The 26,508-nt window shown below is 48.8% G+C and overlaps 3 protein-coding genes, 1 long non-coding RNA gene and 1 pseudogene across 7 annotated transcripts in view; 1 reads left to right on the top strand and 4 right to left on the bottom strand.

Moving 5' to 3' along the window:
• Positions 1-222: 222 nt before the first annotated feature.
• LOC6597803 lies at positions 223-1,134 on the bottom strand (annotated as a pseudogene).
• Positions 1,135-8,746: 7,612 nt separating this feature from the next.
• Positions 8,747-11,467, bottom strand: LOC6597806. Its single transcript, XM_026991186.1, has 2 exons — positions 10,721-11,467; positions 8,747-10,661 (listed from the first exon to the last, which is right to left on the bottom strand). Exon 2 carries the CDS (start codon positions 10,554-10,556, stop codon positions 8,886-8,888), a length of 1,671 nt encoding a protein of 556 aa, XP_026846987.1. The 5' UTR covers positions 10,557-10,661; positions 10,721-11,467; the 3' UTR covers positions 8,747-8,885.
• Positions 11,468-12,503: 1,036 nt separating this feature from the next.
• LOC113566269 lies at positions 12,504-13,970 on the bottom strand. The gene is made up of 3 exons (XR_003409030.1): positions 13,813-13,970; positions 13,338-13,734; positions 12,504-13,279 (listed from the first exon to the last, which is right to left on the bottom strand). It is a non-coding gene; the product is annotated as an uncharacterized LOC113566269 (long non-coding RNA).
• Positions 13,971-14,219: 249 nt separating this feature from the next.
• Positions 14,220-26,508, top strand: part of LOC6597808 — a 43,255-nt gene continuing 30,966 nt past the window's right edge. The window contains exons 1-3 of the mRNA XM_026991247.1: positions 14,220-14,277; positions 24,485-24,576; positions 24,656-24,767. Of these exons, the coding sequence (XP_026847048.1) occupies positions 14,220-14,277; positions 24,485-24,576; positions 24,656-24,767 (262 nt within the window). The remainder of the gene's footprint in view (positions 14,278-24,484; positions 24,577-24,655; positions 24,768-26,508) is intronic.
• On the bottom strand, positions 15,742-17,847 carry LOC6597807. Of its 4 annotated transcripts, none has more exons than XM_026991129.1 (3): positions 17,788-17,847; positions 16,824-16,978; positions 15,742-16,763 (listed from the first exon to the last, which is right to left on the bottom strand). In XM_026991129.1, the coding sequence occupies exons 2-3, from the start codon at positions 16,966-16,968 to the stop codon at positions 15,892-15,894; spliced, it is 1,017 nt and encodes a 338-aa protein (XP_026846930.1). In that variant the 5' UTR covers positions 16,969-16,978; positions 17,788-17,847; the 3' UTR covers positions 15,742-15,891. The 4 variants fall into 4 exon arrangements, with proteins under 4 accessions (XP_026846930.1, XP_026846928.1, XP_026846929.1 ...); XM_026991127.1 differs by having other exon boundaries at positions 17,710-17,840; XM_026991128.1 differs by lacking the exon at positions 17,788-17,847 and adding an exon at positions 17,049-17,354.

Genomic DNA, 26,508 nt, shown 5'->3' with positions numbered 1-26,508 from the left:
TCCCTCAAACTGAAGCCCACAGTAATGCCGTGATGTAGACCCGGAAACGCTGCAGGCCTTTCGGGGAGGCACTGCTTTGTTGGGGAGCGTCAACAAGGCCATTGCGGAATCAACGCCACTGCTCTCCTAGACATTTAAGACATTTTAAAGTACTCTTGAAACGCCTTTTATTGAATATATTTATTGAAATTACAACGGCCCGGCAATTTGATGATCCGTCATTCAGCAGACGATGCGGTAGGAGATGTATTTACCGGCTGTCTCCGAGGCACGGACGATCTTCACCACTTGGCCCGGCTTGAGGCCGTAGTAACGGGCCACTGGATCGCTGGACAACATCCGCATCATCTGGCTCTCCTTCAGCCGGTAGCGACGGAAGAGCTGCTTCTTCTCCATCTCCGACAGTATCACATGCTGCGGCACCAGTTCGTGCTTCGTGACGTTGATGGTCAATTCGGACTCCAGAAACTGTTCCACAATGTACAGGGGGGCCATGGCCTGGACCGATTGCTTGGCCGGGGGCGTCAAGCAGTCCCGGACCACAACGATGGCCCGATGAATGTCCTCGGCCTCCATACGGTTGGCGAACGCTTTGATGGTCCTGACGGCGACCTTCGGCTCCTCGGGAAAGAACACCAACATCCGGTTCTTCGGATCATCGGCGTGGGTCAGCACCATAGTGAGGTCGGACCGCATCGGCCTCTGCTCGCTCGGCTTGTCGCCGAACAGCTCCGTGAACTGCTCCACCGTCTGGTCCAGCTCGCCCTGCGTCACCAAATAGCCGCGATCGTGGCTCATTTCGAACACAGTCTTCCGAATGTGCCACAGCTTGTATATCTCAGCCTCGTCGTTCATTTCACTAGACATTTTCGTAAGAGCCGCCCGAGACCCTGGAGAAAAGTCGGTAGGCAGAGGCAGAGAAGAGAGAGAATGCGAAATGAAAATGAAAATGCAAATGGCGGACCCCACCGACGCCCCGGCAAACACTTACAGCGAAAATGTATGAGGCACCAGCGCAGTGCTCGAAAAATGCGTCAATGCACTTGGTAATATTGTTTATTGGTCTAATTTATACTTTTAACCGCACTTTGAGCTCAATCGCTGGGCAAATACCACACTTTTCGGGTCGAAGCAGCGCGTCTGGCAAAAGCGAAACGAGAAAAGAAGGAAGAAGGCAGAAACGGAAAAGATTAGAGACGTCAACTTGCCGATGTAATCGATATTTTCTCTTACGCAACGATGTTTTCGCAGGCCCTAGATTTAAATGGCGGCCAGGCAAACAATATTTATGGATTGCCTTACAGCCTCTGAAAGCACATTTACCTGGGCTGGATAGACTCTGAGATCGATCCCTAGATCACCAGACTTGACTTGAACTGAGCTAGATGCTTGTCAGCCATGCTGTTATGGTGTGCACGCCGATACGAGAAATATATCGGCCGAAGAAGCAACATTTTTCGGCTATAATAAACAGATAGACAACTAAGAAACCACTTTGTATTCCCCATAAAGGACATTCGGAATATGAAAAATACCAATTGAAAACATCGATGCCTGAGAACCAATATCGATACAAATACGGCTATCGCAGCTATCGGTAAGCTTTTTAGGCTATCGATTGTGCGCTTGGTCTTTCTTTTTTCTCTTGTCAAAAGTCAAAAAAATGTCCGACGAAAACGATTCCGACGGGTCAGGTACGAGCAGCAACGACGAGCTTGATTCAACCGTTCTGTGCGTCTGCCCTAAGGTGCCGGAGGAACTTGTCGCCGGCAGTCCCAAGAAACCCGTAAGCCGTGCGGCCCTGGCGGCTGTTCTCTATCTGGTGAACACGCCGGCCCCGGGCGTGCTCAGCGCTCGCCGCTCAAGTACCACCAGAGCTCGCTCCGTCGACACCGCTAACGTGATGGGGGCTAAGGTCTTTTGCTCAGCTATTGCGCGTCGTATGTCCTGGCATGCAGAACGGCGTGAGTCCTCCATCTCCGAGTCATTTTCCGAAGAGCTGGGCAACAACAACAACGGGGCGAGTAAGATCAGGCAGTACTCGCGCGAGCTTGCACGCAATTTGGCCGCACAGCATGCACGGATCAGGAAGTACGAGTTCATCATAGGCGAGGGCGGGAACGAGGACGGCGACGACGAGTCCGAGGCCGCAGCCGCAATCGATGCTAAGGGCCACGCCCCTGTCTCCGGGGTCTTTCGTCGACGGACCAATGGCTGGAACCAGCCATCCGTGATGGTTATTGTGCTTGTGGTCCTACTGGTGATCGTCCTCTACAGCACCTTTTTTAAAATCTAGCCAGTTAATTAGCTACCTCTTAAAATAAAGACCACTCAGAGGGATATAGATTCTCAACTTCAGTCTTTTCAAATGGCATTCGATGCACTATTCTAAAGGGGTTTTTTGCAGGGATCTGGTGGGGTGGGAGACCCTTTTATCAAGCCGTAAGTGTCTCTCCAAACTCATATGTATACTCTTTAAACGCCCTTTAATTACAGGAACGAGCCCGAGGCCAAGATCTTACAGGGCGCCTACAGTGGAGGGCCGCAAGTTCCTAATGGAAGCACATCTGCACCCCACGTACCGTGGCTTCTGCTGCTTGAGATCCAGTAAGAGGCCTTCATTCGACCCAGGCTATCCTGCGCAAGGGCCACTGGCGCACCTCCTGGGGCAAGGCCCACCCACCAAATCGCGTTTCCGTGAACTGAAAGCGGAATATCCCTAATGGCAGCTTTTCAGCCGGACAGGGGACCGGAGAAAGCCCTACCTACCTACCTATCCCTCGCAGGACTAACGACCTCGTGCATGCATGGCGAGGACAAAGACGTCTCTACTTTGGACACCGACTTCACTTGAGTGTGGGAGTCCCATAGATTATGGCACATCAAAGGATCTTCATCTCTATAGCTGGAGCAGAAAGGAATCCATAATCCCCCCTCCCCTTGGGATAGACATTCTATAACATCTGCTGTTTCTACAATGGCATTGGCATAAAACAACACCAAATCGGGCTTTGGAAAATTCTAGATTTGTAGCCCGCAGCATGTTGTCCAGCCAAAATGTTCCCCGCAGCATGTTGCCAACAGCCCAAATGTTCCTACGCAAGCAGTGAGAGAAGCTGCTGACATCTGTGAGAAAGAGAGAGAGAGAGAGAGCGGAGAGAGAGCGGAGAGATAATTTCCTTTTGGCAGCCGCTGCTGCTGCTGTCGTTGTCATTAACCAAGTGACTTATTGACTTACTTATGAACCTGACCTCACCCACTGCTCTGCTACTGCTCTGCTTTGGCCAACAATTGCCCAAGCAGTGGATTGGTCCTAGACAATCAGTGGGCCATAGGGTGTGGTGTTATCGCTCGTACATCACGCGGACACCACGCAAATGGCGCTCGTGATACATGGAAGACCAGAAACCAATTGCGTTTTCATAGCCAGACCATCCCGCCCCGTTCCGCCCGTCCTTCTTTTGATATTGTTTCCATTCCCTATTCCATTTCGAGTGGAGCAGAATGTTTCATACTTTGCCGGGCTGCGGAGGCGATAAGGCATAAGATGTCTCCATCTATTGATGCCCTGCGATTGCAAAGGTATGTCGTGTCTGTGGGATTGCCTGTGATTCGGGGTGGGTCTTCGAGCCTTTCGAATATACAGTACCAGATATGGCCAGATCATCATCCAGGGTAGATGAATTTCTGTGTGAGAAATGAAGGTAACTCCTGCCAAACCATTCCCATGGCTTGGTTCAAGGCTTTTAGGGTATCTTAGAGTCGCCTCTCTCTCTCTCTGTCTTTGGCAGTGGCAGTGGCAACAGTTTGTGGCTTTGTTTTGACTTTTATACTAAGTTTGTGTTTACTGCTGCTGTGCTCGTTATATTTATTTGCTGGTGTGTTGCCACAAGCGGTACTTAAGTGTGTTTGCATTTGTCTATGTGTGTGTGTGTGTGTGGCACACACTTTAACCGGATTATTAATGCTTGTCTAGCTGCCGCAAATTAATCAAGTTGACCATTCATTCATTCAAAGCCCCTGTCCAGACACACTCGCAGAACGGCAGAACGGCAAAACGTACATAAGCAGAGAGCCATGAAAACTTAATTAGACTTTAGTACGGTACTCCCCCACACACACACACACACACACACTTGCACACACATCGTGGAGCGGCGACTCCCATCAGTCACTGCTTTGGTGCTTTCGCCACTGCTTCTACTGCTTCTTCTACTGCTTCTGGGTCTCTGTGCCCATCAGCTGGAAAAGTGTCCGCTTAACGTTCGCTGCTGCCGCTGCCGCTGCTGCTGCTGCTGCTGCTGATTCAATGTCCTGTCAACCTGTTATGTTATGAGCAAAGCTGATTGCTCCTGATTGATGTAGGTCGCCGATGATTCGTTTTCGTTTTCGCATTGATTTATTGGCCGCATTAGCGGCATCCGTTCTCGCCTAGCCATTAGACAGGCCACTGCTGGCCATCAACAAACAATCAACTTTTGTATCTTTATCTATGGGTCCAAGAGCGCAGAATGTTGACATCATCAAACGATATGGGGCCATGCCAAAGCAATGTCATGACTTAACTCTTTTTGGGGACACAAAATAGATTCTCGGCTAAGGCACACTGCGAGAGAGAGCGAGAGACCTCGGTAGGTACGTGTTCAAATCCCAAGAAGAAACCCCGTCTGTGGCCCCGTTTTCGGTTTATTAAAGCAATGATTCAATCCGCTTCTTGTCTATTCTGGCAGCTCCCCCTGCCCCAGCTGCTTTTCGGTCCATACTTCTTTTTAATTGAATTTTGGGTGAAAATTCCAGCAAAAATTCGATCACAAAATGTCAACTGTCAAAGGGTGCGAGAGGGCTGCCCGTGCCGTTCCTGGTTCCCCCGAAGCCATAGGCCCCGCTGCCGCTGGCGCTGCTGCTGCATCCACAGTAAGTTTGCTTGTTTGCTTTGATAATCCGCACACAGCTTAGATGCGACAGGACGCGACACGACGCGACGCGACGCGATGGTGGAGCTGCTCGTGGCGCTGATGTTCGACCATCTCAATCCCGCGGCAGCCCGCCCACACCGGCGGAGTGCAGGTGCCCGGAATGGTCTGACTGACAGACGGACGGAGAGACAGTGAGGCAGTGGGGCGAGTAACTTTGTTTCACCTGCAAATATTTGCTTACAAGTAAAGTAAGCTTCGCTTCCATTAGTTACCACCAGGGTCCTGGGTCTCCCTGTGTCTCCCTGTGTCTCCTCCGTTCAGACGGGGTGCTGGCTGCTGGCTGCCGGCTGCCGGCTGCTGGGTCCTGGGTCCTGGGCCTTGGCTGCAAAATGAAATTTCGGCCAATTTTCTGCGCATTAGCCGCTGGAGGAGGCCGCCAGTGGCCGCCGAGTGCAGGAGCGTAACAATATTTGTTGTCACTTTTTTATTTAATACACTTTTTGGGGACACCAGCAACAGGGAGGACGAGGAGGGCAGTGGATAGTGGGTAGTGGGGATGTCTGGGCGACGCACTGAAAGTGCGCGAGCAAACAAACCAGAGGCATTGGCCGACGAGGGGTGGCTACACTGAGGGAAAATATCCAGCTCAGAGGGAAGCTAACAATCGCATGGACTTGAAAAACGTGTTATGCGGCAGCGCCCCTCGGTTCGACCGCACAAATTCTACGTTAAAGTGGGTTTTGGGATATAGATTCACCATTCAGTGAGTTGTTGGCACGTTTTTTTCTCACTGTGTATCGTGAGCAGTACGGGGGGAGGGGAGTGGAGGAGTGGAGGAGGGGTAGGGTGCCGGCGCTGGGCAAAATGAAATCATTTTCAGGTGTAAAACGCTTCAAGTCATTTACGAGACTGGTCAGAGAACCCTGGCATCTGGTCCCCAGCAGCAGCAGCGGCAAGGGGAGCGGCAACAGGAGCGGCAGAGGCGTCACCAGCACCCAAGGCTGAAGTGGCATTCGATAAACGAAATGGCAAGCGGCAAATTTTCATTTTATTCGAGTTTATTTGGTTGGGACAAACAAACGCTGGGGCCCACAGGGCTAGGCGGGGCGTGGCAGGGGCGAGGCAAAGGGGCCCCCCAATCATTGTCACCTCCCATCCAAGGCCTGCCTCTAAGGCACGAGGCACCCGCAGCAGGCATCAGCACTCCCCTCTCTCTGCGGATCTGTATCTCATTTCGTTGCTGCCCCCATCTGGATTTGCCCGAAATTTACGCGTTCAACGTAAATTTATGCCGCTGCACCTGCTGCCCCATGCCCATGGCTGATGACCCCTGAGGCGGCTCTGAGGGGCAGCCAAAGTGAATTATGTGGCCGTGCACAAAGTTCCAACAAAACACCAGAATAAATCGAAAAACTTTTCATTTCTATTAAATAATTTATTTTCGATTTCATTTTCCTCAATTTTTTGTTTCCTCTTATTTTTCCTTTATTTTGTTTTGTTTTGGCTTTTATTTGTATTTAAATAAGTATACTTTATAAATTCACAAAGTCCTGCGAGTATATGGATATGGATATGTGGGATTTATGGAGTCGGTGACAGTATCTGGATCAAAAGAGAGAGAGAGAGAGAGAGAGAGAGAGAGGGAGAGAGAGCAGTAGTTGCCCTCAGGATACCTCTGGATTATCAGCGATTAACAGCGATTATCCTGTTACTCGTACTGATAGAATCCCACATCTCCTATTCATTCGATAGGCACTGGGACCCATCAATCAGGCCCGCTCCTGCAAATAACTCATTCACATTCCATCAGCATCGGCATCGGCATCGGCATCAATGTCTTGTTCAGGACCCACCGCCACAGCAGGTGCGGCGCATGGGGCATGGGGCACGCGGCATTCATGAATGAAACCGTGCATGACGGCGTACTTCGTTCGTAAATTCCGAAATTAGACTCTTCTTAATCATAAATCTGTCAAATCAAAATGATGGCCTTTGAATCTCAGCTGGATTACCCTTTCGTAGGGCCGGATCGCATGGATCTTATCCGAAGTTTGTTGTGGGGTGGGACACTTTTTCCGCTCTATCCAATATAAGCGCAGAACTCCTTTTCTCTCCTGGGACTCGCTCTTCCACTGCTTGGTTGCCTCATTTTGGGTATGCTTCCCCTGCTTGTTCCTATCTTTTGGTTGGAGTTCAACTGCTTTGGACTGCTCATCCACAGCTTGGTTATGTGGCTTTTCCACTGCTTTGTTCTATGGTTTAGCTGCCTTTTCCACTGCTTTGGTTCGTCGTCCATCGCCATGACGTTCCGTTGCGGCCGTTGCAGTTATTGTTGCCAGTGGCCTCCACTCCAGAGCCAGTTTGACCCCATGGGGTCAGAGGCAAGCGAAGCACACACACACACACACACAGAAAACAACAAACGCACCTGACGGATGATTCGGTTACGGGAATGGTTTCGGTTTCGGTTACGGTTACGGCTCCAAACACAGGAGCCAGTAGCCAGGAGCCAGTAGCCAGGAGTCGCAGATGGAACACAAAAGGCCTGTAATTGAGTGGAGCAGCAGCGGCAGTGCCTCAAATTTGCGACTGGCAACGCCCCACCAAACGGCAGGAGGCAGGACGTCCAGCTACCGTGGGGCCTCGTAATGAACAAATTGTCCAGCATAATCGCTGGCGCGTCAATTGAAAATGAGAATTGGAATTTCGTGCAAATATTTCCAATCCAATTTCCCATTTTACAACACACGAAACGCTCTGCAGAGCCCCTCTAGGGGTGCACCGTGCAGCGTGGGCCCTGCAGCGATGCTCCAATTCGTCATAATTAATGTGCCTGATTTGCAGAGGCACATGACCTGGCTTCCTGACTGCCTGCCTGGCTGACTGCCTGCCTGGCTGACTGGCTGAGCCAACGCTTCACGGATGGGAGATTGCGCTTCAATTTGATTTCGATTTGTTTCGGATTGCGGAGCTCTCGCTTTATTCTAATTCGCAATAAACTCGGAATTGTTTGCTCTGCGCCACTGCTCCCTGCAGCAGCCCCCCTCTGCCTCCATCCGGGGAAATGCAATTTCAACGCCCGCCCTGCGCCCTGCCCACTGCGCCCTGCCCACTGCGCCCTGCTAATCACGATCCACTTCAATCACTCACAAAGAATGTGTCCACCCTGTACCTGCAGCCTCGATGGGGGGTTTTGCTTTCGAGCTTGAACCAGAAAGATAATACCTGTCTATCCATATATCCACTGTGATAAGCCGTTCTGTGCTAAGCCTTCCCCTCGAATACATGCCTGCCAAACGGGGTATCCCCCAAGTCGCAATCATTGCCGTGAAACCGTGACCTCCTGTTTCCAATTTTGTTGTTTTTCCCCCTTTTTTTTGGGTCTTGTTTTTGTTTTTTGTTGATCTTTCAGTTTCAATTAAGTAAACAGAAATCAGTGCAGTTGATTTGCGAAATTAGTTAGCGATAAGAATGTGCAAACACAATTCATATGCGATGCCTAGGCCAGTTTTTGCACATTAAATTTTCCATTTTCCATTTTCCATGGCATTAGGGATTGGATACTCGTATGCACAGGGCAGAGAGAGCGATAACCGCTTTGTTTATGCCATATATACAAATTCCTAATGAGAGTAGCAGCCATGAATCATATCTGGATACAAATATCCAATAGCCCAGGCGATCCAAGGGTTGGGCATGGACCCACAAGGAACAGGGTCTCTCTTTTGAGAGAGATCCAGGGGATAGAGGGCTCTTCCAGAGTCTGCAATTCTTCCCTTCTCCCCCGTTCAGTCTCCCCCAAGAGGCAGGAAGTAGAACGAGACTAGAGATTCAACTTTCACATGGAAGATGGCCTTTAGAGGGAGCATTTCGAACAAGAAAACGCGACAGAAAGAAGTTGCTTTGCAGGACTCGGCTCCCGTCCCATGTTTAGCTGCAATTTCCAGAGCCAACCAGAGCCAACCAGAGCTAAGCTTCCGATTCGTCCTCCTCCTTCTCGATGGGTGCCCTGCCGATGGGCAGCAGGCGCAGCGGACGGTCTGGAGGGCAGATCGAGGCCCCATGCCCACGGCTGGTACCGCTCCTGCCGGTCAGGGCTGTCTCGGAGCAGGAGGCCTTTGCCTTGCTGACTTCTTTCTCCCTCTTGTCCTGCTTGATGCTGGCGAACAGCTCCATTACAGTGGGCCCCGTAGAGGTCCCCCTCTGGCCGCCCAGGGTCTGGTTCTGCTTGAGCTTCTGCAGGGTGAAGCAGAGCTCCTGGAAGCCGTGGACCGTGTGGTAGTTGCTCTGCAGATGCTCCCTGATGGGCATTCGGTCCATGCCGGGCGACCAGGTGTTCTGGTACTGCGGCGCCTCCAGGTCGATGTCCGCACCGAAGTCCAGCTGGCTCTGGCTCCGCTCGTCCCACCGATTGATGGCCTCCTGGAGGGCCGGATCCCGGTGCGCCGCCCGGCGGGCGGTACGGATGTCGTGGCGCCAGAACTGCTGGTTCCGCTGCACCGCCGGCGTCACCTCCTTGATGAGCAGCACGATCACGCCCGTCACCCAAATGCAGACGACATTCACGAGGGCCAGGGCCATGCTGACCAGAGCGCAGACCAGCAGCTCGGTCTCCAGGTTGTTCGAGTACTCGTGGTGCTTGCCGAGGCTCTGGATGAGCTCGTGGTCGCGGTGCAGGACCCGAGCGCCCAGGGCCAGGGCGAACAGCAGGCCCGCGTTCACCGCCGGCGGCAGCAGGGAGGCCGAGATGGCGACGCCCGCCAGGGAGCCCGTGTTGCCGCCCAAAACGGCGATGGCTCCCGCGGCGCCCGAGACCAGGGCCGTCATGATGCCAATGGCCAGGGCATGGATGGTGCAGCGCGAGACGATCTCCTCGGTGAGGCCCGAGCCGATGGCGAAGAAGGGGCCCAAGCGGAACACGAGCACGCCGAAGATGAACCCGATTCCCGCCGAGACGGCGATGCCGATCAGCTCGTTCTTGAAGCCCAGCCACCAGAGGCCCCGGTCGCCGATCACCGACCCGAAGGTGCCGGCAATGATCGGCCCCATCAGCGGCGAGATGAGCATGCTGCTGGACAGCAGCAGGTAGCTGTTCCCCACCAGACCCACGCACGAGATCAGCGCGGCGGCCACCAGCAGCACCACAAAGTCCAGCGTGAGGGCGGCATCGTTGCGCACCTGTCGCACCACCTGGTTGACGTTCAGGCGGCACCTCACCGAGTCCATGAACGTCTGCCAGCCCTGGCCGCTCGTCTGCTCGTCCGCCTCCTCCTCCTCCGAGCCACGGATCAGCGTCTCCACACTGCCAGTGCCAGTGGCAGTGCCTGTGGCAGTGCCTGTGGCAGTGCCTGTGGCGGGGGCGGTGCCTGTGCCTGTGCCGGTGGCCCCCTGTCCCCCGCACTCCTGGAGGCTGCTCAGCAGTCGTTCGTGCCGCTCAGTCTGCAGCCGCACCTTCTTCTCCATCACCCGCAGGCGGTCCAGGGTCGCCGCCAAGGCCCGCCTGGTGCAGCTCTTGCGGTGCCGGTGCCAGGTCGCCTGCGTCACCGAGGCGGGGATCTTTAGCTTTGGTCCAGGCCGGTCCGAATAGTGGTTGGAGGACCTCTGCTCCTGCTCCTGCTCCGCCCGCGCACTCCTTGGCATGGTTTATCGCTCTGTATGTGTGTATCTGTGTGAGCGTTTGTTGTTTGAGCGTGTTTTCAGTGATGCCTGGAAATTGTAGTGTACAAAAAGTGCCTACAAAGGGGTCTGGAATGAATATTTATATCGTAAGTAAATCAAATCAAAACTATCCGATTATTCCTTACAGAGAGGCTCGTCCCCGACGATCGGCGTACGGCATATCTTTGTGTTTCGTCAGATTTCTATGGGACCTTTGGAGGGGCCCCTCCAGGCGCCTGACTCGAGACTCCGACCCTTCCTTGGATATCCAGCTATGATACGACATTAATTTGAATTGAAAGAAGAAAATATTCACTTGTATCATGCGGGGTCTTATGAAGGGGCTCTTCCTTTGCATTGTCAATTCGTGCATTTCCTTGAGCCAAAATCGCTGGTAAATTAAGTAAATTCCAATTGAAAGAGACCAAGGAGAGGGTGCCGGAGGAGTAGGTCACCCCATCGGATGCTGCTTCCTGCTGAGGCATACATTTTCCTTTTCCTTTGCCTTTCTATTGTTGTATTTTATTGTTTTGTTATAAACAAAACTATAAAATTGTTATGGGGGAGGGGGGGAGCTCCATTTATCATCAAAAAACTTTCATAACTTTTGCCTCGGTCTCAGGACTCGCCAAGGAGCCGCCATTCCGTCAGTCACTCCATCTGTCCATCTGTCCATCTGTCTGTCTGTCAGTCAGTCAGTCAGCCAGGCATTCACTCTTTCCAGCATCTGGCATCTGGCACCTGCAGCTGGAGCTGGAGCTGGAGCTGGATGGATCCGCTCAATGCCTCCGCCAGCGATAGATATTTGCATACAATTCTCCAACTTTTATTCTCACTCATTCACTGAAACAACTCAGCCATGGATCTCCGCAAAATACGAGCGAGCGACAGAGAGAGAGAGAGAGGAAAACTTCTTCATTTCTCCAACACTTTTTCCCTCTTAATGGGTGCTGGAAAGGGCCGTGGGGGGGGGGGGAGGCTTTAGGGCCACAACTTTCGTTGCAGTAAAGGAGGGAAGGGGGGGAGGGGGGGGGGGGGGGCATTGGGGACCCTTTTGTGAGTGAATTTAATTAAATTTATGAAAAATTTACATATTTATTGGTTTAAATGGCCAACAATTTTTCCCACTGCCACATACGCACGGAATACAGTGCGTAACGAAATTCTATGAGCTGACAAATTCCTGTTATTTTTGTTGGTTTTTTTTTGCGGGAAGCCCGAGAAAACGTTTTGAGGATTGCCCTGCCTGCCATTCGAGGACGATTGTGTTCTCAGTTTCAGCCTTATAGCCATGAACCGCACTGAGTGCATGCTGAATATTCATGAAAAAAAAAAAAACAAAACAAAACAAAATCTCGTGTGTGTGCCCCACTTGGAGGGGAAATAGTTTTTTGGAAATGCAAATAATTTTACAGGAAGGGCAATGGGAGGCCCAACGACGGGTCCAAAGTGAGTTGTGAGTAGTACTCATTGGCTATTCACAGAGCCCAAAAACTTGTCCACTTGTCCACTTGTCCACTTGTCCACACAGAGAGACACAGATCTTGATTGCCCGACTCGAGAGGAGGAGCTTCTCTCTCCGGGTCTCACAATCTGAAATACTTTCACTTTCAGAGCCAAAAAGAGTCTCCATCCAATCACATTTAATACATATACTAGCTAAAGCAAGGGTATTAAGACTAAGTCCGCGCTCAGCCGATTGCTCTTCAGTTTCAAATTTGAAATTTCAAATTTCCATCAAAGGGACGGACGGACTGTTCATTGACGGACTTATCTCTGGTTATCCGTTTCTCGATTTATAAATTCCCATTGTTTCAAAATTAAATTGTTTGCGCGCGTGTGTGTGTGTGTGTGTGTGTGTGTGTGTGTGTGTGGGGGTACGCTGCAGGCACAAACAAAAGCCAAAGTCAAATCAAATGAAATCCGGATAAAGCGACAGCAACAGCAGCAGAAACCCTAAATGAATTCAAGTTCTATTGACATTTCAAACTAAAATCGAAAGTTTTTGTGCATCGAATGCCCGTACAGGTGCAGAGGCGGCTAAATACATGTACATATATATATATACATATATATATATGGTTGGTGACCAGTTTTGCTGATTCGCACTCGGATTCCATCTGTCCATCGGCGGGCGGGGTGTCAGAAGATCGGGCACAGCTACTGACCTCTTCTGCTGTACAGATATCATCCTCGCACTCAGATACTCCTACCATCCCATGGCTGCAAGCCAGATCGTTGGCAGCAAAGCCTCTTTCAACTGATTCTCCATCAAGTCTGTGGCTTGCATAGGTTTCGATGAATATTTCTTCTGGAATTGAATTTGAAATTTAATTATTGGATTGTTTTTTTTTTGTTTTTGGCTGGCGGGCTGGGTTTGGTTCCTGCAAGTTCTAGACACGAAACGTTAAAGTTTTCGGCCAACTGGTTTGTGTGTGTGTGTGTGTGTGTGTGAGAGTGTTCCCAGAAATGTGGTTGTTGTGGTTCACTCAGTCACGACACGAAGCCAATAAAGTTATCCACGGGCTGAAGTTCTCTCGATGGGTTCTCCAGCGAATGGGCTTGTTGATGATGCAATCTACGTTGTGGGTGCCTGTCTCTCTTGTGTCTGCAGTTGCCGATAACTGTATTATTCAATTAACACTTGATTGATATGCAAACACTGTGGGTACACCCCGAGGGTCCGATATGTCCGCATCTGGCATCTGAAATGAGCCAAGAACTTGTTCCAATCACCAGAAGCTATAAGCCATATATACATACACAGATAGACAGATAGATAGATAGATAGATAGATCCAAGGCAGATGGTACGATAGGCTGTCATGCATATGGATGGGCAGGCCATTATGCTGGGTATCGCTTGGAGCCCACATGGCGGAGCCCCTCATTGAAATGCGTACGCATGCGCCCAGCACAGCCCAGCACAGCCCAGCTCCGACTCGGCTCAAACCGGCTGCAGACTGAAACGCGATCGAATCCAGCCATATTGCCCAGATAGAGACGGAGACGGAGACGGAGCAGAGACAGAGCCCCCAGCCCAATACCAGTTCCAGTTGAAAGTGAATTGAGTTTGTTTGCCGAGCTCCGCACTCGAACGATCCATCGAACGCCGATCAGAGCTGTGGGTTTTGGCTGGAAGCGTTTCGATTACTGTATGCCTGAAAGGTACAAAATTCTGGATTAAGTGGCAGCAAAAGGTACTAAGAAGACAATCCTGGAAGGTGTTCAATGCTTACCTTCTCCTTACCCCATTTTGCGGGCACTTTTTTCTGTCTTCTAGCTATTTTCCAAAGCTCTTTTCTAGCCTTTTTTCCAGCTGTGTTCCCAGAGAGCATCTCTGGCTTCTCTCGAAGCCACTCATCGGCCGAGTGCTCTGAGGCTCTAACTTGGCCAAGTGGCTGGCCACTCAAGTGTTGGCTTCTTGCAATTTGTTGGCCCAAGTCTTCGATCAGTTGGCGGTTTGCATTTGCTCGCGGCGGACGTCTCTCTCTCCCTCGCTCGCCCTCTCGTCCTGTCTCGCTCTCCCGCTGTTTCGCTCGAATCGAGATCGAATCGAATCGAGACCGCTGTTGAATCGATACCACGTTGCAAAGACAAGACAGTCGCCCAAGACAGAATCGAATCGGTGTGTGGAAGCTTCAAGATGCAACTGCAGCATTGTCTAGTCGCTGCAACGCTGCTCGTTGTGGCTAGTGTGAACGGTAAGTGTCCTGGGAGCAGAAGGAGTCGCCACACACCATCTGGCTAGCGTTTCCGCATTCGTTGCATCCATATACGAGTACATACATATACCCCTATATCATTATTTTTTTGTTTTGTGGTCAGTTTTTTGTTACTGTGTGTTCGTGTTTCGATTGCAAGCGAAATAAAGCCAAAAGAAAGCCCCCCCCCCCACACCCGTCTCTCTCTCTGAGTGGAGTGCCTGCGGGGCCTGCTTCCTGTACGACATCGAATTAGGTAACATGGAAGATGATGGCATCTCGTCTGGCAGTCTGTCCAACTGGTTTTACCCCCCACCCAGCCGCTGTGCAAGGTCAGCGCTGTCCTGGCCAGCTCGTAGCTGGCCGGGGGGCACTTGGACTCTCATCTCCAGCCAGGCCGCATCGCTCTTCCTTTTACGTAATCGGCAACTGCCGGACTGACCTCCAACTTGATTAGCGGCAGCTTTTGCAGATAGTTGCTCATACTAATTAACGATTCAGCCAGAGGCAGCGCCAGCGGCAGCGCCAGCGACAGCGGCAGCGACAGCGGCACACATTTACATACCTCGCGGATACACACGGATATCGGAAATATGTATCTGCCAGATTCATGAACTTCATGAATATGCAAATCTGATCTGTCTCTCTGTCTGTCTGTCTGTCTGTCAGAGCAGTACACACACACACACACACACACACACACACAGAGATTTTCATGGTCAACTTTTGCTTTCGTTTATTTGCCTATCCGCCTACTTTTATTTGCATCGAACTCCCCTCGTAATCAATCCATCCTATACTCATGTGTACCGTTCAATATATGTATGTACCTACTAAATACGAGTATATGTGTTAAATTTCTTCTTTCGATTTCACTTTCTTTTGTGCCGCCTCAGCGGGGCTGCCGACTGCCTGCCTGCCTGCCTGCCTACCTGCCTGCCTTTCTGGCTTACAAAACTTGTTTCGAGCGGCGCTTATTGCCTGAATTATGTAAACGTTAACGTAAAAACTCTGAAAAAATGTAAAATGTAAATTGTAAATGGCTGCTGACACCGTAACAGACAGTGGGTATTGCGGACAGGCCAGACGGGAATGCCAATCTATGTATAACAGAAGCAGCACAGAAGAGGCAAGAAGCACGGAGCAGGGGGCACGGGCCAGAGCGAGAGAGAGACACATAGAGAGAGAGAGAGAGCTTCATTTATGCAACTTTTGATTGTGACATTGATTTTGCCTTTTGGTTTTCATTTAAATATTATTTTGCCATCGAATCGAGTCGCATCGCATCGCATCGCATCTCCTCAACCGAAAAGCCAGCATCGAAAGCATTGCATAATTGACTTCTTGTACCCTACAATCAAAGAGGGGCATGTGCCAGAAGCCAGTAGCCAGAAGAGTACACTCTATACGTATATATTATTGAGCTAATTTCCGTCTGTTTCTCAGTCTCATATCACAAGGAAATAATCACTATTATAGCCGGAGAATGGCTATAGTAAGATTTATTTGAAATTTGTATCCCTGAGATCCTTCTAAATGTTACAGTAATAAAAGTACATCCTTCTTAGGGGTCTCCTTGTCTTGGATACACTTCTTTTTTGCTGTCTTTTGCTTTTAGCGAAGCATATCGTTGAGGTACTCGATGATAAAGTTATATATGTTGCTCTTTTGGTCTATAAACAGCCCATTATAATCACAGTGGAGCGTCACTGAGACGAGCGGATCTTTGGTGTTCTTGCACGGCACCGGGGCCATGGTGTAGTTCAGCTGCAGGGCGGCCAGCAGGGCCTCGGCCTGTTCCTTCTTGGTCTCAAAGTCCTTGGAGTTGATGACCTTAAATGCAGCCTCTTTGAGATCTTTGGGAAATTTAAAAAAATAATCATCTTGCAAGAGGTGGGTGCGCACGCCGTATGAGGTGGGGCCGGGGTCGGGTATATTTCGCCCATAACGAGGCTCCAGCTTGAGGGAATTTCCGCTGACTGTCTTCTCAGCAGCCTCCTCATACGGATACGGACTCCTGTTGTTTCCCAGGCTCTCTGGAGCTTTCTTTCGGATGGTGGATGGGTTGGGCTTGACGTGCATAAGAGGAGGTACCTTTGCCTCAGCCGTACACTTCAAAGTCTGCTGATTCTTCACAACAGGACCGACATCCGGATACGGCAGTTCGTAGATTCCAAGGCTCGCTGGAGTCTTCTTCGGGATGGGGATGGACTCTGCGATGGGTTCTACGATGTGTTCTGCGATGGGCTCTGCGATGGGAAGTGGCTCGCCTTCGATGTTGGTCGCCACGAGGACCAGGAGGTCGCGCAGCTTCTTGCGCTGCTTGAGGCTCAGCAAATGGTCCTCCCCGAACAAGGCAAGGGCGCTGGTGGCCATCATCGGCGAGGCATCGGACTGGTTCAGGATGGCACTGATCACCGGTATCTTGAGTATCTTCTTCCACACGCACAGAGCCGCCACCTGTTTGGCCATATTCTTCGAGGCGCCTGAAAGAAAGCAAGTGATAAGCGTGCAACAGCATTCTTGCAACCATGTTGCTACGTTACCCTCGCCAGTGGCAGACACATCTTTCAGCTTCAGCATACAAAAAAAGCCATTGCGCTTCGGAAGCACTTCGTACGTGGCCAACGGCCATTTGAATTTCGCGCAGAACTCATTCAAAAAGGCTACCATACAATTTTGCAGATTCATGGTGATTCCTCTATACATTCATGTAAATATTGGAACAAGTTTTAGGTTATGTTGTTGTGTCAAAAGTAAGGAACTTTAACTTTAACTAAGGAACTAAGGTGGCCTTCCATCCAGTGCTGCCAGCTTAGCAATTTTGTTCTGAGCAAATTCTGGCAGAACTGCTTCCATCAGTCATTCGTGTGGCTTAAGCCAGTGTTGATTAATGCCTCATGCTGCGACACATACCAAGGCCAAATCTCATTCTCCGCAAAATGAAAAGCCAATTAAGAGAAAGAGCGCCACACACACACACACACACACACTCAGTTCAGCCTGTCTCCAGTTCTAGTCCTCTGTTTCGGCCGTTTCCTGCCGGGGAGGGAGAGAGGAGAAAGGAGAAGATTATCCTCCTTTACTCCGCTGCTGTGCGCGCAGGCCAGAGCGAAAGAAATCAACATAATTTAAAAATACATTAAATCCGAATCGCAAAGAACAAAAGAAAGGATGGATACCACCACTCGCTGGATGGGCGGGGCAGGCTGTGTGCCTGGCAGTCACATGAGCCATTTAAACGCAAATTTGTTGACAAAGGCAAGTGGCTTTGGCCATTACACACTCGAAAAGTGAATGCCGAGGTTTTACCTCACCCCCCCCTACCCGCACTCTCTGCCCCCATGCTGTCTCTCTTTGGGGCTAACCAAATCGGCATTATTTACAATTTAAGTGTTGTAAATGCAGAAAAGCAGCAACAGAAACACTCACAGAGAGCCACAGAAAGGGAGCGACTGTGCGAATACCCCCGGGTGGATGGGTCTTTTCGGGGAATCACAAAATTAATACCACAAATTAAAATACTTCAATTTCACTTCGAACTAGTACAACTTCAAACGCGAGTATTTATTCATTTAATCATGAATTATGATAAGATCCCGCGCTGGACGGCCGTCATGTCAGAAATATCATATGGCAACTGAATCGAACTTATCGCCAAGCAACTCAGAAGGCGACCAAATTTAATCTGTATTTAATAACGAGAGGGAGAGAGAGAGAGAGAGGGGCAGTGCACTGCTTGCCTCTCCAGCACTCGGTGTCTGCTGTTTCCTGCTGCGAGAATGAGCACAGAGCAACCGACTCTTGGTGCTCTTGTGAGAGAGAGAGAGAGAGAGAGCGAGTGAGAGAGAGAGCCCTGAAAGAGACTGAGAGGTAATTGGAGCCTCCATCGTCAGAGCATGCACGAGTGCGAGTACGTAATTGATCGTCGAGTGAAATGTGAGTGAAATTTTCTGCTGATTTGCAAAGAGGGGCGCGATCAGCAGGCAGGCAGACCCGTTGCTTGTTGTGGCTTTGTTTACGTGGCTGCCGATGTTTATAGAATGGGAATGGGCAGGGGGCAGGGGGCAGGGGGGAGGGTGGAGGGGGGAGTGCAGCCAGAAGCATGGTAACATACGATTCCAATGCTCTAGCCGTAAAGTGAGTCATACACGATTTCTTTCGAAGAATATCTCGTTTGGAAAATGATAATATCCCCTCTTGGACGCGGCGGGTAATGGGTATTAAAAAATAGCAATGTTGCTAAGGGAAGCGACAAAAACATTTAAGCAGCTTAACACACACTCTCGCACAGAGAGGCAGAGCGCGCGAGAGAGAGACACAGCGAGTGAGTGAAAGAGAGAGAGAGAGAGAGAGACAGGCACACATGGACAGGCGTGAAAAATGAGGCGCAAAGCAGCCACAGAAATGCGTGAAAAATTACTTGAAAATGCTACAACGGATAAAAAGAAACAACAACAACAACAGCAAAGGCACAGCCGAAAACCGTTTAACCAAAAACAAATACAAATACACTGGCATCAAAAGCAGAAAGACACAGAGAGAGACAGAGAGAGACAGAGAGAGAGAGAGAGAGAGATTGTGTGCGAAGGAGATGGCCAGAGACAGAGCGAAAGGTGTACAGACAATGGCCAGACAGAGATAGCCGCTGAATGGGAAATGTTTTAAGTGAAAGAAAATGAAATAAAAAACGAAGCGAGGCGAGGCGAGGCGAAAGGAAATGGAGGTAAGAGAGGAGGTAAGGAAATTCAGGAAAGGGAATGGAAGGGAAGGAGCAAAAGCTGCCGTGAGGGAAATGCAATTTAAGCTTTTCTTTCTGAAAACCCAAAGAACACACCTCGCATTCATTCGAAAAGGTACATATCCTCAAGCGTATCCTTGGAGAAATAATAATCACAGGGTAACAAGCGCTTCCAAGACATTCGATTTACAATATGGGGAAGAGGGTTCTCGCCATTCAAAAAGATACTTGGAGAGATACAAATTATAGATTTGAGAGCACTTCGAAGTGAGTGATATGTACCCTGCATTCATATGCACTCATGAGTATCAGATGGAGGCAAATGATTGCGCATTCCCTTGCCTTGCCCCTGCCTTTTTCCCCGTTTTCTTTTGCCTTTTCCTCTTTTGCCCCTTTCGGGGAAAATGGGGAAAAAACGGTACTGAAAATGCACGAAAACAAAGAGCTGCCGAAGCCCAGACCCAGAGAAAAATATGCATATATATTTTAATGATTCACAGAAAACAGAAACAGCGAGCAGACGCGACTGATTCACTGGCCAGGCGCCCACTACAGGAGTTTTCCCGGGATATTTTTGCATTCAGCTAGGACTATCCATAACATGGACCTCCTATCATGAGGGTAGGAGGCCGAAGGGAGGATCATATCATCGTATTTAATTCATTTTGAAGTGAAAAATCGACTAGTTTATGACCTTCGCTCTGTCTGTGATCTCAAGTGGTTTCTTAAGTGACCTTTTCCTATGAGTATCGATGAGTAAGGGCCATCAATCGATGCTTCCCATGCTTCGTGTGTGCAGGATATTCATTGATTCAAGTGTTAGAGCCCGATGGCCTGCTGGTTCCCGAGACCTAGAATCGTAGGAATGATTCTCTGGGTGTTCCTTCCATATGTTTGTTGCCCTTTCCACCATATAATTTCACGCTCTCTGTTGATGCCGATCGGTGGTGGAACTGTATTTCCCCCCTTTCGCTCTGAAGAAGCACTCCCATTTATCCGCAAAGTGTTTCCTTGCAACATTCATCGCTTTGAGGCAATCTTGCTTATTGGTAGTATTCCCCGAACTTTTAGGGTGAATGACCCCCATTAGGGGAATGATGGCTCTTTGGCCACCTCTCACAATTATTATCCTCATAATGATTCCGTGCTTGTACTGCGGTTCTGCCGATTTGTGATTGATTGAAAATCATTCAAAAAAATTGAATTAAATTTGCAAACTGCAGTCGGCACTCGATTCACTCGCTGTCGCTGTCGCTGTCTCTTTCTCTGCGTGGCGCTGCGGACGGACACGTGGGTCTCTGTTTCTCCGTGTCGCTGCCATGGTTCTCGCTTTAAACTGCCGCAAAAATGTTAAATAAATTATAGCCATGCGAAAAGAAAAATCGCCACTGCAACAACAATGCAATGCCGAGGGAAAACATCAACAATTAAAAAAAGGCGAAGAAGAAAAACGCGTGGCGGGAAAACGGTGAGGGGCGATGGCAGGGAGGGGGTCTGCGGATGGGGCTGGGGGAAAAATGAAACAAGAAAAAGAAAAATTATTGCACGATGTGCATAAAATAAAACTGTTTCCGGCCTTTGGCTCGAGAGTTCCAAGGTACTTCCCCATTTTGCTGCACGGTTCGGTTCGGTTCGGCTCGCGGACACTTTAATTTGTTCCTTGGAGCGGCCCAGGACAGCGTTTTCCGATCCCTTTGAACGGCCCACCGTTTTTGGGCTTATTTTTAATTATTATTTTCCGCATTTCCGCAATTTCTCAATTAAGGGAATCGAACAAATGAACAAAAAAAAAAGCAACAAGCAAAAAGCAAAAAGCAACAAGAAGCAAAAAAGAGAAGCAGTTTCCATGTAATTGGCCTTATGACTTTTTAAATAAATGTACAATAAATTAATTATTATCATTATTTTTCCGTCTTTTCATTGCCGTGCAGTCATCGTCCCCGCAGCAGCAGCAGCAGGTATGACGATAACAGGAGGCTAACAGTGCGGCACGACAGTAACAGTAGTACAGTTGCCCCTCATGACACTAACAGCGGGAGTGTAACAGTTGTAGAACGAAGCAGAAGAACTGTAGTCCTTCAAAAGAGATCTCTAAGATCCTAGCTAACACAGAAATAACAGCAGGATGTGCAGAGTGCCCCAAATAACCCTAAAACTATTAGTTAAGCCTTGCAGACTGCATGATTGGTATACGATATTCTTAACACACACTTTCTATGCTTATTTGCGTCTGCTGGCATTTGCCTAATCAGCCAAGTCTTTGACTAACTCGTTTAACTGGAGGTTAGCACCGAGTGCTCCTTGTGGCCACAGCAGCAACTCCTTCGAAGGCCGGGTTACCGCTCAATCCTCCTCCTCAATCAATTGCCCTCCCTCATTATTATTTTTCTGAACTTTAAAGTGGCACTCCCTCAAGAGTTGAATCACTGCAAAGACACAGACTTCCCTCTCTGTCTCTCGACAATGGGGGGCTGCAACGGTGGTGGTGTAAGCCGCTTAGAGGAAGTCGCCTCATTAACTGTGACTTCTTGTAACAGTTTCTGGTAATATGGCCCCTGCTTTGAAGTGGCCCAGGGCTAGGACATTGACATGGACACGTGACGCGGACATGGCCAGATGGTGGTTGGTAGATGGTAGATGGTAGATGCTAGATGGTCTGGTTAATAAATATTAATTAGCCATAATAATTATATGAAAATGTTTTTGCTCACTCTCAGCTCTCCTTTTCCCTCCCCCTCTCTCTCTCCGCCTGTCTCTCTCTCTCTCTCTCTCTCTCTTTGGTTTTGCTATTTATCGCGGATTTTTTTTTCTGTTTTGTGGTACAGCATTTTCATTTGATTTAATTTATTTGCTATTGGCTGTTTTTGCTGGTTGGTTATTGTTTATTTTACACACACATTCCATTTAAATTAACTGGAATTTTGTTGCCATTCTGCGGTCCACATACATATTGTATATATGTATATTTTGCTAAAAATCTGTGCTATTAGCGGATGTTCCTTTCAGGTTGGGGGCTGGCAGAACGTAATGATTCCTTCCTTTTTTCGTGTGCTCAAGCCCGGCCCGGCCGATCGAGATGGCATCCATCCATCCACACACTACAGGCCTCAGCAATTTTCTATATATTTATTTATGTGTTTGTTCGATGAGCATTAAAGCCTTTACTTTTAAAGCCATTCACTTAGCACTAATCGGTATCAAAAATATCAGTTCGAGAGGCATCGGTGCTGGGGCTACGTCCTGCATAATAAACCATATTTCCATACCGAGAGCAAAGCAAAAGGAACTAAAGAGTGTGTGTGTGTGGGATTGCGGAAAATAAATAAATAACCTGCAAATAAAGGAAGTAAAACCAATTCGGAATGTGGCGAAATAAAACAGGGGGGCTATGGGAGCTATTTTTTGCCAGCCATCGCCGGCCAAAATGCACTTTGACCCCGGTTAAGTGAGTCGATGGAGTGCCTGCCATCGACTGGTAATGGTAATGGCGACGAGGACAGGTTACCAAATGCCCACCGAATACATCATTGAATCAAGATATGCTGTGTACAGGCGCGAGGGCAGAGGTGAACTCCAGTGAGAGAAAAACCACGAGCACGAGTATTGTCTGCGGATCGATTCCCATGCGAGGAGTATCTGTTTAAAGCGACCCCTTCTTTGATTCCCATAATCCCCAAAAATGTTCAGGGAGCATTCCAGCTGCAGTTTCTGTGGGGGGTGGGGGGGGGGGGCGGCTTTGGCTATCAATTAATTGCCATTTTCATGCCCTGGCAACAGTGAAAAATCATAGAAAACTGACAAATATTTATTATAATTATAATTATTGTGGCTCGTGCTGCGTACACGCAATGCAATTGTGTCCAATAATAGTTTTCATTTGATTAACATTTAGAGCCCAAAATGGAATGAATGCTTTATGAACAATTGCCGCGACAGCCAGCCCCAGCCCCAGCCCCAGCCCCAGCCGTGGGGGCGTGGTTCTGTCAATTGATTTCATCCCAAAATCCACCAAAATCCACCAAAATCTCCGCACTTACCCCCCATGAAAACGCGTTCGCATCGATTTAGCGACGAAATTGGAAATGGGAAATGGGAAACGGGAAACGGGAATATGGCCGCCGACCTCGCGACGTTTTGCTGTGGATTTTTGCTGTTTGCGTTTTAGGCGCGTGTTAATCTAATGCCGTTAGTCAATTTATATTCATTATAGTTGAAACTTGTCCAAGACCGCGACAGAACGATACCTCCCCTCGCCCACCTTGCCGTCCCGTGCGGGGGACTGCGGGGGATTTGCTGGATTCGGATTTCGATTTTTGAAATATTTTCATTAATTTGGTTTCATTTATGCAATACCCTTGGCCAGGGGATTACGATTATGATCAGATTTGTGCGGTCAAAGGCAGTGAGTGGGAAATATTTTGTACAATTTGGGGTATACATAAATCGTTTAAAGTATCCCCCCGTTCTATATATTTCGATGGCTTTTAAGCGTTTATTTTCGCTGATTTTGGGCCGAGTACAAGGCTATTCTCTCTTCTCAGCAAAGAGATATTCAAATTAGAGCTCTAATTAGACACAATTCGCATTCTGACACTTTTTCGGTCTCCTCTTGACCCCCAGAAGAGCCTCTGCAGCCGATCTCTGGGCTAGTAGATGGCCAAATGTGTGAAGGACTATGTACAAAGCTTTAGTAGAGATCTATTTCCAGGATATCCAAGCTTGCGACCCCCCAAAGTACTCATTATTTGTGCTTTTGCTTTTTTGCGGATCTGCACTTAATACTCTCGAATGTTTTTCTCTCTCTCTGGCTTGTTGTTGCTGTTGCCGCTAGTTAATCGAATGTAAATCGACATTTAATTATATCTTATCTGCCATTTATTTATTTACGTGCCCCTCGGACCCCCTTAGATTTGCGGCTTTTGTGTAAATGTCAAGCCGCCAAGCCTTTTAAGCTTAGATTTGGCTTTTCATAAAACCATAAAAAATAAACAAAAATAAAACGAGAGACATATGTATGTATGTATGTATGTATGTGCAACACAAAATCATCATAAATATACATTACGCGATTATAATTTGTATTTATGTACTACATATCTGCATGCCCCAGTCCCCCCTCTCCCCTCTATATAATCCCCCCGTGGGTCGGGCTATACACACACATATATGTACATGCATGTATGTACGATGTGCGGTGTGTCTATTATGCAATTAATTGCCGGATATTCAAATAAGTTAATGCAAAAAAGGTTGATGGATTCTCGGGATTACATGCAAATGGAATCGATTAATCTTTTTTGCGAAGGCCCCTCGCATGGAGTGTCGTATCGATTGCACAGAAAGGATGGTAGACTATCGTTGGGATCTACAGATACGTATATGTACATATCTGTGTACAGTATCATCCCATCATCATCTGTCAATTTGCAATATCTAATCGTAACATTTCGTCGATTTGTTTCCTAGGCCAAAATAAGGAGAAGGAGGAGTTCCAGTGCCCCTCACACATTGCCAATGGCAACTATGCGGATCCTGCCACTTGTCGTCGGTTCTATCAGGTGAGTGCCCCGCCACACGCCCCATGGATGGACTTCCATTTGAATCGAAACTCTTCTCTTTGGTTTTTCGCCAATTTAGTGCGTGGACGGCTATCCGTACTTGAACCGCTGCCCGTCCGGCCTCTACTTCGACGATTTGCAGAAGTACTGCACATTCAAGGATGAGGCCAAGTGCGGCCCACTGCCAACAAGTAAGTCCCTCCAAAAATCCCAATGCAAGAGAGGCCTGCTCTCTCTCTCTCTCTCCGGAGAGACAATTGAAAGTGCAACATAAATCAGAGAGAGGGAGCACAGCAAATAAAGTAAAAACTTTAAGTGCACTCTAAGTGTTGCCACCGAGAAAGAGATGGCACCACCAGACGGGCTCCGTCTCAGTCTCTGTCTCTGTCTCTCCAGATCTGGATCTGTGTCTATGGAGGCAGGTTTTTCTCTCTCTCTCTCTCTCACTCTGGGTGCGTGTGTGTGTGTGTGTTGCAAATGCCAAGCGGTTTGCTAAACGATTTCCATTGGAAAAACTAGAAATATAAAAGCGAGCTTCGAGCCGAAACAATCGCCTGTGGCTTAGCGAGAAGGCTGAGGGGAGAAGGAGGAGACCCCCAAATTTATTAGAAGCTCAACATAGAATCGGGCATTCTATTACAATTCGCACAAGGACACACAGAGACGTACAGAGAGATAAAGAGACAGAGAAAGAGAGTGAGGGAGTGAGGGAGAGAGATAGAGACATTTGTCTGGGCCGGATGTTGTGCATTAGGAAGCAATTTTGAGTAAATGTCGCATAATTCATTTATGGTTACAAAGTTCCACATCCACAAATCCACACATCCACACATCCAAGGATTCCAGAGAGTCCTGAATGGCCTGTGTGTGGGCCAAAAATCGAGTCCTCTTCGATGACAATGCAATGAGCAAAATGGTGGCGACCACACACCGAATCCCCCAAACATTGTCTGCTCTATTGACTTGCCTAACGAGACGATGCCCCGGGAGAGGGTTGCGGGGGCAAGGGGTGCCCCAAGATGAATGCCAAGTGCTTCTCACCACTGTCTGTCTCTGTCTCTGACTCTGGCTCTGGCTCTGGCTCTGTCTCTCTCTGTCATCCCACAACATTGAGTGCACTTCAAATGGGGCACAAACGCGACCGCTTAAGAATAACCAACTCCATCTATCTATCTATTTCGCTGCTCTATTTTCCCTCTCTTTTTCGGTGCATGTGTGTGTGTGGAGAGTGTGGGTGGGAGGGGAGGTGAAGGCCATTAAAGCTTACATTTAAGATTTAGTTTTCAGTTTTACGGCAGTTCTTAGCTTCAGTCTCCATGCACCTACACAACTGGCAGCCATTTTCCTTCCTTCCGTCCTTCCGTCCTTCCTTTCTTTCCATTTTATTTTTTTTTTTCCTTTGCATACATATGGATACACTTGACAAATTTCACGATGGCCAAGACGATATGAGGTTATAATTAAGAGCAGCAATAGAAAGAGAAAGGGTGAGAGTTCTGTGAGGACACTGCGAAAAATAGTTCCTATATTCATTGAAGATCCTGCTCTCTTGGTTTTTTTTTTTGCAAGTGTAGCCTCATGAAAAGGCCAAAAATTCAACAGAAACGAGCATAGAATTAAATGCACAGACACAGACACAGCCACAGCCACAGAAAGAGGGACGCACACATACAGGGACACACGGACACACGGACACAGAGACACTGAGACACAGGCATATGCAGAGTGACATATCGCTCACATGCAAGCACGCACTTTTGCAGTAGTCGCCATTCCGGTTCCGGTTCTAGGACCTGCTACGTTTACGGGTGTGGGTGGGGGTGGGGGTGCGGGTGCGGGTGGTGTTCTGTGTGGTGCCACAGCCAAAGGGGGCGGGCAGGGGCGAACGGGTCCTGGTCGTTGGTCGTTGGTCGTTGGTCGGAAGGCACCCGC

Source organism: Drosophila persimilis, unplaced genomic scaffold (genome assembly GCF_003286085.1).
Source record: "Drosophila persimilis strain 14011-0111.01,24,50 unplaced genomic scaffold, DperRS2 tig00000653-arrow-arrow-pilon, whole genome shotgun sequence".
In the NCBI taxonomy this organism is placed as follows: domain Eukaryota; kingdom Metazoa; phylum Arthropoda; class Insecta; order Diptera; family Drosophilidae; genus Drosophila; species Drosophila persimilis.
The sequence above is the reverse complement of the archived record's forward strand: the minus strand, read 5'-3'. Positions and strand labels throughout refer to the sequence as shown.

Excerpts from the sequence above, each read along its gene's own strand:
- LOC6597806 (XM_026991186.1), bottom strand. The coding sequence starts at position 10,556 with ATGCCAAGGAGTGCGCGGGCGGAGCAGGAGCAGGAGCAGAGGTCCTCC.
- LOC6597807 (XM_026991126.1), bottom strand. The coding sequence starts at position 16,986 with ATGTATAGAGGAATCACCATGAATCTGCAAAATTGTATGGTAGCCTTT. Across the intron at positions 16,764-16,823 it reads TGTGTCTGCCACTGGCGAGG|GCGCCTCGAAGAATATGGCC; the intron begins GTAACGTAGCAA and ends GCTTTCTTTCAG.